This window comes from Pteronotus mesoamericanus, unplaced genomic scaffold (assembly GCF_021234165.1).
Source record: "Pteronotus mesoamericanus isolate MK-2021 breed Mesoamerican mustached bat unplaced genomic scaffold, CSHL_Meso_final scaffold_167, whole genome shotgun sequence".
Taxonomy (NCBI): domain Eukaryota; kingdom Metazoa; phylum Chordata; class Mammalia; order Chiroptera; family Mormoopidae; genus Pteronotus; species Pteronotus mesoamericanus.
In genome coordinates, this window is record NW_026555308.1 from 11,851,850 (window position 1) to 11,864,209 (window position 12,360).

The 12,360-nt window shown below is 35.2% G+C and overlaps 1 protein-coding gene across 3 annotated transcripts in view; it reads right to left on the reverse strand.

Annotated features, from left to right (window-relative positions):
• PARN (poly(A)-specific ribonuclease) overlaps positions 1–12,360 on the reverse strand; it is a 173,095-nt gene that overhangs the window by 15,721 nt on the left and 145,014 nt on the right. Inside the window, exon 23 of one of the 3 annotated variants that reach the window (XM_054589603.1) lies at positions 9,841–9,886. The exons of 1 other annotated variant lie outside the window; for it this stretch is intronic. In XM_054589603.1, coding sequence (XP_054445578.1) covers positions 9,877–9,886 — 10 coding nt within the window. In that variant the 3' untranslated portion in view covers positions 9,841–9,876. Of the gene's footprint in view, positions 1–9,840; positions 9,887–10,771; positions 10,883–12,360 lie in introns of those variants that run through there. One more of the 3 variants, XM_054589604.1, reaches the window with a different exon arrangement.

A 12,360-nucleotide genomic window follows, 5' to 3' on the forward strand; every position in this document is an offset into this window, starting at 1 on the left:
ATAATACTCTGAGAAACTAGCCACACAGCTACAAGTATTAGTATTTTATTTCTTTCATTACTGAGTAGTATTCTTTCTTATAGTAATACCACAATTCATTTACTAGTTGATGGACATTTCGTGTGCTTCCAATTTTTTGCTATTAAAAATAATAACACTATGAACTTTTGCATAAAGGCTTTTCTGAGTTTTTCTTGAACCATGGAAAAATACACATAACATAAAATTTATTATCTTAACCATTTTTAAGTGCATAGTTAAGTGCTATTAAGTACATTTATACTGTTGTGCAACCATCACCACCATCCACCTCTAGAACTCTTTTCATCTTGCAAAACTGAAAACTCTATGGGCATCAAAATAGAACTTCCCATTCCTCCTCCCCCAACTCTGGCAACCACCATTCTACTTTATGGTCTCTATGGTTTTGACTCTTCTAGGTATCTCATATAACTGGAATCATACAGTATGTCTTTTTTTTACTGACTTATTTCCTTTAACATAATGTCAAGCAAGGTTCATCCATGTTGCTTCATGTGTCAGATTTTCCTTCCTTTTTAAGGCTGAATAATATTTCCTTGTATGGATGTACCACATTTTTGCTGATCCATTCATCTGTCAATGTACACTTGGATTGTGAATAATGCTGCTATGAACATGAATGTACAAATATCTATGGGGGAGGAAGAAATTTTCTACACTTCTAGGTTCTTCCAGCTAATTTAATAATGAATTGACAAGAGACAGATCAACCAGAAAAAATCACCAACTGTACATATGGGAACCTCACACACATGACAGTCAGAGACCCCACATACATGAGAGGTGCACACACCGCTCATGAGGTATATATAGCATCTTGAGCCAAGAAATGAGGTAAGGCACCTGGGGCTTCAGAGGGGAGGAGGGCAACTGACAGGACAGTAAGAACGGATGCTCAGTAATTATAAGTTTGCTCTGCCCTACAGATAGATCATAAAAAGTTATTTCTGGTGATAATTCATTATGGGCAATGGCCCAATTTAAATTCTTTAATGGAGAGGTAAAGTTTGTCTTGGGCCTGCAGGGTCTCAATGGCCTTCGACTCAAACCCACATGCCAAAGCAGCACATCTTGGAGAGGGCTGTTCCGGAGTCCTTCATCTCTCCTCAAGACCTACTTTCAATTCCTTTGGGTACTGATCAAGAAGAATTGTGAGATCATATGATAAACCTATTTTTAGTTTTTTGAGGAACCATGATACTGTTTTCCATAGCAACTGTACCATTTTACATTCCCACCAGCAGTGCATGAAGTTTCAATTTCTCCATATCCTGGACTTAATTTGTTTTTTTACCATCCTAATGGATGTGAGGTGATGTCTCACTGTGGTTTTCATTTGCATTTCCCTGATAATTAGTGATATTGAGTCTTTTCATGTGCTCATTGGCTATTCGTGTAACTTCTCTAGACAAACAGAAACATGTATATGAGCTCTCTGCTCATTTTTGAATCAGGTTGTTTGTTTTTTTGTTGTTTTAGAAATTCTGTATATACTCTAGATATTATCCCTTTCCAGGTGTATGATTTGAAAATATTTTCTCCCATTCTGTAGGTTGCCTTTTCACTCTGTTAATACTGTTAATACTGCTCTAAACTTCTTAATTTTCACAAAGTCCAACCTATTCTTTCTTTCATTGCTTGTGCCTCTGGTGTCACATAAAAGAAATCAATGCGAAATTCAACGCTGTGAAGTTTTCCCCTTTGCTGCTGTCTTCTGAAACTTCTATAATTTTAGCTTTTACATTTAGGTTTTTGATCCAGTTTAAGTTAGTTTTTATATATGGTTTGAGGGAAGGGTCCAACTTCATTCTTTTACATGTGGGTATCCAGGTAACCCAGTTTACTGAAATGACTGTCCTTTCCCCACTGCATGGCCTTGGCACCCTTGTCAAAAATCATCTGACCATATACGTAGATTTCTCTCTTGATTCTAGTCTATTGGTCCATATATCTGTTTTGATTACCGCAGCTTTGTAGTAAGTTTTTAAATCAGAAAGTGTTAGTCCCCCCAACTTTGTCTTTTCAAAGTTGTTTGGGCTATTTGGGGCCCCTTGAGACTCCATATTAATTTTAGGATGTATTTTTGTACTTCTGCAAAAAAAGTCATTGGGATTTTGACAGAAATTACACTAAATCTGTTGATCACTTTGCTAATATTGACATCTTAAGTCTCAAATTCATGAACATGAAATATCTTTTCATTTAAGTCTTATTTCTTCCAGCAATGCTTTGTAGATGGTAGAAGAAAGCCATTTCTTCGTTTTCTTCTTGCAAGGGCATGAATCCCATCATAAGGCCCCCATCATCATGACCTCATCTAACTCTAATTACTTCTCCCAGGCCCCACCTCCCAATACCATCACACTGGGGATTACGACTTCAACATATGAATTTGAGGGGCCAGGGAGAGATGCAATTCAGTGCACAATGTAAGGTCACTGAGACTTTTCCCCCCATCCTTTCTTCTAGAGGCATTACAGTTTTAATTCTCACATTTAGGTTTACAAGTCATTTTAAGTTTGCTAAAAGTGGAAGTTCAATTTTTTGCATACCATTTATCCAATTGTTTTAGCACTATTTGTTGACAAAACTAACCTGTGCCTACTGGATCACCAGCACCGTTGTCAGAAAATTTTAATTTTCCAAAGCCCCAACAGTTATTAATCTTTAGGGTTTGAGAACAAGACATCAAAATTCCCAAATAATAAATTATTCTGTATATTTTAATAGTACTTGCTTTATTATGTCTTTTAAAATAATAATGGATTATTGTAAAACAGTTAATCACTTTTCTGTGTTAGGGTTATACTAAAAATTTCAGCAAGTAGTTTGGTAAAACAAGATATAAAAATAGTAAGTGCATGTGTTGTTATTATGAACCAAAATACTGTGACAAAATTACATATTTGAATAAATAATCTCTACCTGATATAGACATTTAGTAATTGGAAAATTAAAAGACTAAAACATTAGCGCCAAAGAGATGCCCAATTAATATCATTTAAACTTTGAAAGATGTTGCGAATACTTAATATTTAAAGTTATTAAATGAGATCTTAAAACACACAAGCATTAATTGCTAATATTTGTCCAATGACAAATATTCCAGATGTAGAAGAGTTTCTTTCATGTTGTGCTGATTTTGTTCAAATTGTTCAACATATGCTCAAATTGTTCTACATATGTCCAAAGCTAATACAAATTAGGTGTTAAGACTACACATTGGTTCATATAAGATCATTTCCTTTTTGTAGAAATGAAAGATATTTTGTCTGCTTACCTTGATTTTGGTTTTGTTGTTAAAATTGATACTGCTTGCCCTAATTCAGAATTTAGATCAGCTGATTTCACACTGGAGCATTCCACAATATTTACAACTGGTCTTTGTGTTTCTTCTGCAAACATGTTTATAAAGAACAATAGCTCACAGCAAATATTTAAACGTGAAACACCATTGGATTCTATTGTAAGATAACGTAACATTATGATATTATCTAGCAAGGTTAACAGAATCATGTTTCAAAACTGCCAATTTATAGACAGCTTGCAAAACATTTCTTGGGACAAGACTTGCAGAATCTTTTTTTTTAATAAAACTTTGAAAAGAGGATTTTAATAGAGTTTAGTAAATCATTTTATAACTTTTAAATTTAATCTTTATTGTATTTTTTCCCATTACTATTTTATTCCTATTGTATTTATATTCCCATTATAAGAGGAATATAGTCCTCTTACATTCCCCTTGTCCCAGCAATCACTGCAATGCTGTCCATGTCCGTGAGTCCTTTTTCCTTCTTGCTCAGTCCCTTCATCCCCCAATTCCCCCCACCCAGCTGTCATCCTGCTCTCCATCTATGAAGACTCGCAGGATTTTTATAAAGTATACTAATGTGTATAAATTCATATATTTTTATTGATAAGAATGACTCACTGTTAGCAGATAGGGTCACAAACATACACTTATAAGGTCACAAACATACACTTACAAGACAACATAGTGACAAGCAAGAATGACTAATTTAATCACGGTTCCTTCTCTTCTACATGTTCTTGTCCTGGTTTCAGAAATGTTACCTTAACCTTTGATATTGATTCCACTCTTGTTTTCAATTTCCTGTCAGTGGATTCATTTGAATTAGTAATGCCTATGTTGATGGTTAAACTTTAATTCCCACAGATTTTTTTCCTTTATCCTGGTTTGTGAAATGATTATTCACCTGATTTGGAGTAACATACCAATGTCCCTGAAAAATGCCAGGAAAGAATTTCTGCATGAAAACATTACTGGAAAGCATAACACGTGTTTGTTATTATTTCTGGACTATTCCATTTCATTATCTAGTTGTCTTTCTTTATGGCAGCACCATACTGTCTTTATTCCTGTAGCTTTATAGTGTTGAAAATACAGTTAAGTCCTAGAGTTGGCTGGGAGATTCATGCTGCTAGATAACATACTAGACACCTTCCATTTTAAAGGGCTGCCCAGTTTAAAAATTCTCTCCTTTGAGACTTGTATAGGACCATTTGAAGCTGAATTGTGTTTTCATTCCCATTTCTCACACAAAAACGTTCATCCTCAGAATAACTGACTTCCCCTTGGTCATGTAGCTGGTTAAGCAGATCTGAGATGGCCCTCCAAGTTCAGTGCTCTTTGCAGAGCCTCCCTCCTGCCCCCATCTTCCCAGAAAGGGAGCCCCTCAGAAAGGCTTTCCCTGACCCCTGTGGAGCCCAAGCAGCCCCTTTCCCTGTAGCCTTCATCCTCTGCTTTTTGTTTCCCTCCTACTACTCTTCCTCTACTACTAGAATATTAAGCTCTGAGAAAGCAGGATCTCACACTCCTTGCTGACCTGGCACATGGCCATATAGAGTAAGTCCTCCGCAATCAAGTTTTGTTGAATGGATGAAATAAGTGGATGCTTCCCGTATAAAGCAATAGGGCAAGTGACAATCACCAAATTGCTTATTTTGTCTTGAATTACATATAATATTAACACGATTTACATTTTATTATCCAGTCAACTTCCCCAGTCTTTCTGGATAATACCACATTCCCTACTAGAGGTAACTAAGGGAAAGAGGGAATGTCCCACTGTGCAAACTAACTCACAAAGCAAACTGAACTGGAAAAATCTGGGGAAGTGGGAGCTAGGAAATGCATTTTCATTGTTTTCACAAACTCTTTTGCTGAACTCAAATTCCACGAGCATGTCTGCTTCTGTGTTTTTGGGCCTGATCTGGGAGAATGAGGTGAGAATACTGGATAGCCCATGCCTTGGAGGTTGCTGGTAACTGTGATTCTTATTTTTAGTAAGAAACGTTGATTTCAAAGAGCAAAATAAACATTAAATAAGCTATTTCTGTTTGACAGCTATTCAGTAAAAAGCACATCTTTTGTGAAATGGGAGTACATGGGAGTCATGGAATTTTACATATGTGAGTATGTGCCCAGTCCTAGGTATAAAGTTGATTTGCAAATATGAGGTTGGCTTAAATGAAAGAAAAACTGGTTCTGGGTTAGACAGAATCAGTGGCACTCAATTAGAAATACTTTTTATAACAATTTGATTTGAATTTATTAAACAATCCCCTATTGCTAATTCTGTTTAATTCAACATAGAAAAGATTGATGGCAAACATGACAGAAGTTAATACTGATTCCTAAATAAAGAATTTACACTCAACATATGATTAACTGGAACTGAATACAGAACATCTGAAATTTTCATAAGCTAGGATAAATTTTATTTCACACCAAAATTTACCCTTGATTCTGATGAAAGAATTTGCTAATGAAACCAGTAATGTAATCAAAGTTACAGGAGGAGAAAATACCAACTCCCCCCATACCAAAAGCCAAACTATTTCAGAAAATTGCTTTAAAATTTTTTCCAGGAAATCAAACATAACAATTGAACACATATTTATTTGCAGAGAGATATAAAGATCTTCATAAAAGCGCAGAGAACAGGAGAGGCAGCCTCAGAGAATGAGATAGCTCACTTTGGAGATGACAAGTAGGGAGAAGAGAGCCAAAGAACTGTGCACAGGGGAAGCAGAAATTTAAGTGCTGTATAAAAAGCTGATTCACCCAACCAAACCCTGCAAAGTCTCAGCAAAGAACAAGTACCAGATTCCTGAAAGAAGCAGATAATAAGGACTGGTGCTATGTCAACAGGGAGAAAGGCTGGACTAGGATCCCCACCCCATCCCTGGGAAACCAGGGCACGGCATTCCTCCAGGCCAGCAGCAGCTGGACACCAGGTCTAGTAGTGGAGACTGGGAGTGAGTGGGGCAACAAGAACTAGTGGGGAAATTAGCATCCTCCACAAACTGAGAGGTGAGGCCTCTAGCTGCCTTCTGCCAATCAGCACCCAAAGCACCAGCAGTAGTGAGGCTCATCTCCCCTCAAGTTGCAAATCACAAAATTAATCTCTGAAAAACAGGAATCCTTTAGCCAATATTATACTTAATAATATTTTTCTCCTAAAATCACAAACAAGACACAGATGTTGATTCTCACTGCATGTTTTCAACACTGTTCTAGACGCCATAACCAATGCAAAAAGGCAAGAGAAACAAAATTCATATGGTCCTCTGGACAGGGAGAGATACAATTACCTTTATTTGCAATATGATTGTCTAAACAGAAAATACCAAATAGTCTACAAAAAGTTATTAGAATAAAAGAATTTATAGTACAGTACAGGATACAAGGTCAAAATAATACAAATCAGTTGTATTTCTTTATATTAGCAATGAACAACTGAAAACTGAATTTAAAAACATATGACTTACAAAAATCTTCCATCACCAGAGCAAGTTTAGCCACTAGGCTCCTTAAGTATAGTTCCAAGAACATTAGAACCACCTAAAAATGTTATTGGTTTCAAAATACATAAAAATGTAAAAAAAAAGTATATAAAATTAAATGTTTATAAAACAAAAAAAATGACTTACAATAGCATCAAAAGGCAAAATACTTAGGGACAACTCTAATAAAGCATATGTAAAAATCTATATGCTAAATACTATGATACATTGATGAGAGAAATCAGAGAAAACCTGAATAAGTAAAAAGATGTACCATGGTCATGGGTTGGAATAAGCAAGATATTTAAGATGTTAATTCTTCCTGAAATGATCTACAGATCCAACACAATTTCAATCAAAGTCCTAGCAAGCTTTTTGGAGAAACTGACAAACTCACTCAAAACTTTTTGTAGAAAAATGAAGGACTCAGAATAAACATTTTTTTAAAAAAGATGACTAAGGTTGAAGGATTTACTTTCAACCTTACTGATTTCAAGATATTATAAATATAATAATCTAGACAGTGTAATACTGGTGAAAGGATAGACAGCTAGATCAATTTAACAAAATAGAGTCCAGAAATTTTATACACACATACCCTCCCTCCACCTAATTAAGTTTTTGACAAAGGAGTCAAGATAAGTAGAGAAAAAATCGTCTTCAAATAATGGTGCTCAACAAATGGACATCTATATGCAAAAAATGAACTTGTAGCCATGCCTCACACTTTATATAAAAATCAATTCAGAATAGATCATACAGCTAAACATAAACCAAAAAGTATACAACTTACTGAAAAAATGAGAAAACCTCTGTAACTCTAATTTAGGCAACAATTTCTTACATGGATCACAAAAAGCATAAGCCATAAAGAAAAGAATAAGTCTCAGAGAGAAGATATAATTACACAGTCAGCTTCTCACCTCATCACTCTACAGAGGTAAACCATCATATAAGTTCTGCCTCCACACCCAGAGCTTCTCATACCTTTTTAGTTTATTCTTAAATGACAGCCAAAACTAGCCAAATATTTGAAAAAAGCCATTCAACATGAGAGACAAAAAATCCAAAACAGATCAATACACAGACAGAAAAAAAACTGAGGAAACAGAAACAATGTACAAAACTGAAGAAAAGTTAAAAAGTTACAGGCAGTCCTTGCTTTGCACATATTGTAAGAAAGTAAAAACAGCTGAGCAATCTGCCCATATTTGCAAGTCAGTGGATAAACAGAAAAATCAAGAAGTAGCAATAGTATATAACTATTTGGAAAAATAGCTAAATATCAAAAGAAAGTTGCAAGTGACTGCCTCTGAGGGAAATGATGGAAAGTAGAAGGGGACCATTTTTCATTATAAACTTTTTTATATTATTTGGCTTTTAAAAACAATATTCATGTATCTCATTGGAAATATTTTAGAAGAAAAAATATCAAGAACTTCATAAATATCCACTAAACATATGAAGAACTACCATATCAATAAATCATTACTTGTCTGGTTGTGCTAAATACTCAGCTGTTACTAATTGGCTTTGTGACGCTGAATGAGACTCAGCTTCTCAGACCCTCCAGTTCTCCTTTATAAGGTCGCAAAGGGTGGACTGAATCACCTCCAACACCCTTCCGGCAAGTATATGGCTTTATCAGCTAACACTTTTGCTCACACAATTGTAGGTGCCACCATTCTTTAAAAGGACAAATCTGCATTTTTTAAAAAATGTCTTTAGTTTTCACTTCCATTCATCTGAATTTATGTGGTATTAGTATATCCCAAGGTTATTAGTTATTTGCAAGTAGAAATGACACAGTTATTTAAACAACAACAAAACTTATATTACTATCTTAATCCTACATGTTTTTGAAGACATCCCATCTCTTCGGAAATTGCCATTTTTGGTTGTTTCTATTTTTCTTATAAACCCACTAAATACAACCTGAGAAGGAAAAAAAAAAAACATAATGTCAACTGATCAGGCTCAAATTTGGAAGTAAACTACTAGTAGTTTCACAAAAGATGTTAAAGGAGGGAGGAAGATGGGGTTTTCATACTCATGGAAGGTACCAATTCTGCTTGGGCACTCACCTTTATATGATACCCATGTAGCGAAATAATCTTAGCTAATAAAGAGAGAGAAACTGGGGATGAAAGAAGAGGATAAAAAGAAAGTTATTGACCTTGAGGAGAATGTTACTCTAAATTCTAATTGTTTCATTATATTCAGTAATTTAGCCATCCTAAATGATATCTTTAGTCAAATTAATGATGAGATGACATCATTAGCACTAACAATTTGACTCATTGAATCAACAGAATTAAGATGGCTTTACCAGAAGAGAAAAAGGCTCCGCCAGGTGGGCTGCTCAGGAAATGAAGAATGCCATTTCAGCTTCTTCAGAGAACAGAGGATCACCTACCACAAGATGTTCTCTTCCCAAAAAACTACATGCTTCTTACATCTTGGTTTGGTTTGTGAAGACCCTTGCGGGAATTATCTGTGATTATAGCAAACCAGAAACTAATACTTTCCAAGAATTTAGAATCATTAATTGAAGGTGATAAACTAATATACCTCATGGTCATTCCCAAGAATCTCCCAATTCTTCATATTAAACAATGACAGCAGACAGAATACTCAGAAAACAGTATTCTGAATACTGATTTCCATAGCATCATATGGGATTGATTTGGTTTTAAGTTATTTTCCCTTAAAAAATGTGGTAAGGTGTGCATGCATAGTGTTCAGCTGAGATACTCTGAGGCATCCACCCCTGGCCTACTCCCACCTACATACGGCTCTTTCAGGTTAAACAGAAGGTAAGACAATTAGATAGGGTGGATACTGGCGTGATTAGGAAGAGAATGTCATTTTTTTCTGCCTTACCTTTAGCAAAGCAATTAAAAGTATTCCTCGCATGACCCAGTACTGCTCAATAGGAAAAAGCAGTCTGCATGGCATTCTCCAGTAACAAACTGGAAAGGAAGGTCCGTTCCTGGTGTGTTATGAGTTCTCTTGTTCATTCATTCATTTGTGTCTTTTTCGGAGTGAACACAAGGCAGAATTTGTTAGGTGCTGGAATGCTAATATAAATAACAATCATCCCCAACTTTATCCAGGTGGCCTGGAAGGCATCTCAGACGTATCTGGTAGCAGGGAGGGATCCCATATGGATATCTGAGGGGGCAGGTGTTCTGAAAACAGCATGAATGGGATTTGGAATGAGAGAGATGAGGGACTGATGCTGAGTTCTGTCCTTTATTGGAGTTGTGACCCAGGGTAAGTTTCTTTACTACTGTGAGTCTCGGTCTCCTCAAATATGAAGTAGGTTATTGTGAGGATCAAATAAGGAAACAATACAAAACAGAAAGGTTAGAGTGTTTGACATGTTGTAAACAATAAATGCCAATGCCTTCTTTGTTTCCTCCCTATTCTATGGTGAGCAAAGAGGGGGTGGTCCATGTTTTTAGAGATGATGCTGATGGGTTTTCAGAGGCAGGGTCCAAATCTTTGAAGAGCATCAGGAAACAAGGAGAGAAAGAAAGAAGAAAGCACAGAAGGTGGTACAGTATGGTCCTGGTGGCTGGGAGGTTTATGCATTCCAGCAGCTTCCCCAGTGGGCAGGTAAGTAATCAGCTAGCTATTAGTAACTCGTGGGTGTCAAGAACCACCCCAAATGCCCTACTCTGTTGGAAATATATACAAGGTTACTAGCAGACACGGTTCCATTTTTTCCCAACATTTTATTATGAGAACTTCAAAAATACAGAAAAATATGAAGAACTGTACAATTAACATCAATTTAGCCATTACTTAAGATTCTATAATTAGTTCTACTTTGGGAATAGAGGTTTGAAAACATACAACAGATTTTAGCTCTTTTTCATTTGGGAAAAGGGGGCATAAAAGGGAGAAGCTCTAGAATGTTCCCTTCTGGTAAGCATTTGACTTCTGCTCTCCCAGCAATGCAGTTGAATGAAATGAAATCTTTGCTTCAGAGATTCTTGAATGGACAAAAAGAAGCACCTAAAATCTGTAGATAGAATTTAAACATGGAGCCACCTATCAGCACAATGACAAACTTTTGTATTGGGCCATAAGTAATCATTCATCCTGATACCCGACCTCCCCCAAATAAACACAAACATGCTGTGGCTTCTGCTGGCTTATAATGTATTAGGCAGGGTATAAAGCATCAAAAAAGGACTGCCAGAAAAATGTTAAGGATTTCTGTACCTGACAATGAAAACATTGGACTTACATATTTCATACTTTATTTCAGCGAAAACTACTACAAATAATACAGGAATAATTCTAACTGAACATGATCTGGACAACTAAAATAGGAAATTTGTTTTGTGTTTGGTTAATAGATGTGGAAAAGACAGCATTTCACTTCTCTATCATCTAAGTGTGTAGAGGGCAATTTTAATTGTTAGCCCCATTTTAAAAAATTATATTGTTATATGAAGATAAGTATAAATAATATAATACATTATTAGACTCACAGATGGTAATTACTTTTAATTATGGTTATTCCAATAAATAACATGAAGACATGGAAAAAACATTGATTTTCAAATATTACTGCTATTATGAAACATGAAAGCATTCTAAAACATCAAAGGTCAGATTAAATATAAGGTGATATTATTGAGCTTTCAATTATTTAAAATAAAATCTTGAGATGACATACAGCTTTCAAGTGGGGGTGAAAGCAGGTTTTCAGTGCCAAATTTCTGCATACAGAAACTTTTAAGTGGAAATGATTAATTTTCTTAGAGATAGGGACTAACTCCTTTTATATTTTTAAGTTTAATGAAAGCTAAGTCATTACTAAAATTTTCTAAATTTTAATAATTACAGATTTTTAAAAACCAACTATAGAAAACTTAGAGATTAAGCTATTTTAAAAATGCATATAATTTCTAATAACTACAATTGTTCTGCTTTCACAGGTGCGCTTTTGTCCATTTCTGTAGAGCTGACAGTTCATACTCTAAATCTCTTAAAGCAGACCTTCATCTAAGAATTAATTGGTCTTGTTGACAGACATGTGATAGCCCAAACAGTAAGTGAGGAAAGAAAAAGCCAGATCTTACAGCATTTCGAATCAATTCATCTACCTTTCATATTTTATCTGGAGAATTTTTACACCTACAGAAGTACTTTAATAAAGGATTAAATAGATAATAACTAAAAATTATAAATTGACCAACTATTTTTTTGATAATTCATAATTTTCTGCTGAAATTTTTCAAGTATTCTAGGTCAGCATCTTCCTCATCCCCAATAATCATGAGAAAGGCTTCAAGTGAACTTCTACTATAAAAAATTGCATTCTAGATTGCCTGTATTTTTAAAAATTTTTAATTGTGGGAAAATACACATAACAAAATTTACCTTCTTAACCATTTTAAAGTGTACAGTTCAGTAGTGTTGTTATGTGACCAATCGGCAGAATTCTTCATCTTGCAAAACAGAAACTCTGTATCTATTAAATACTAACTC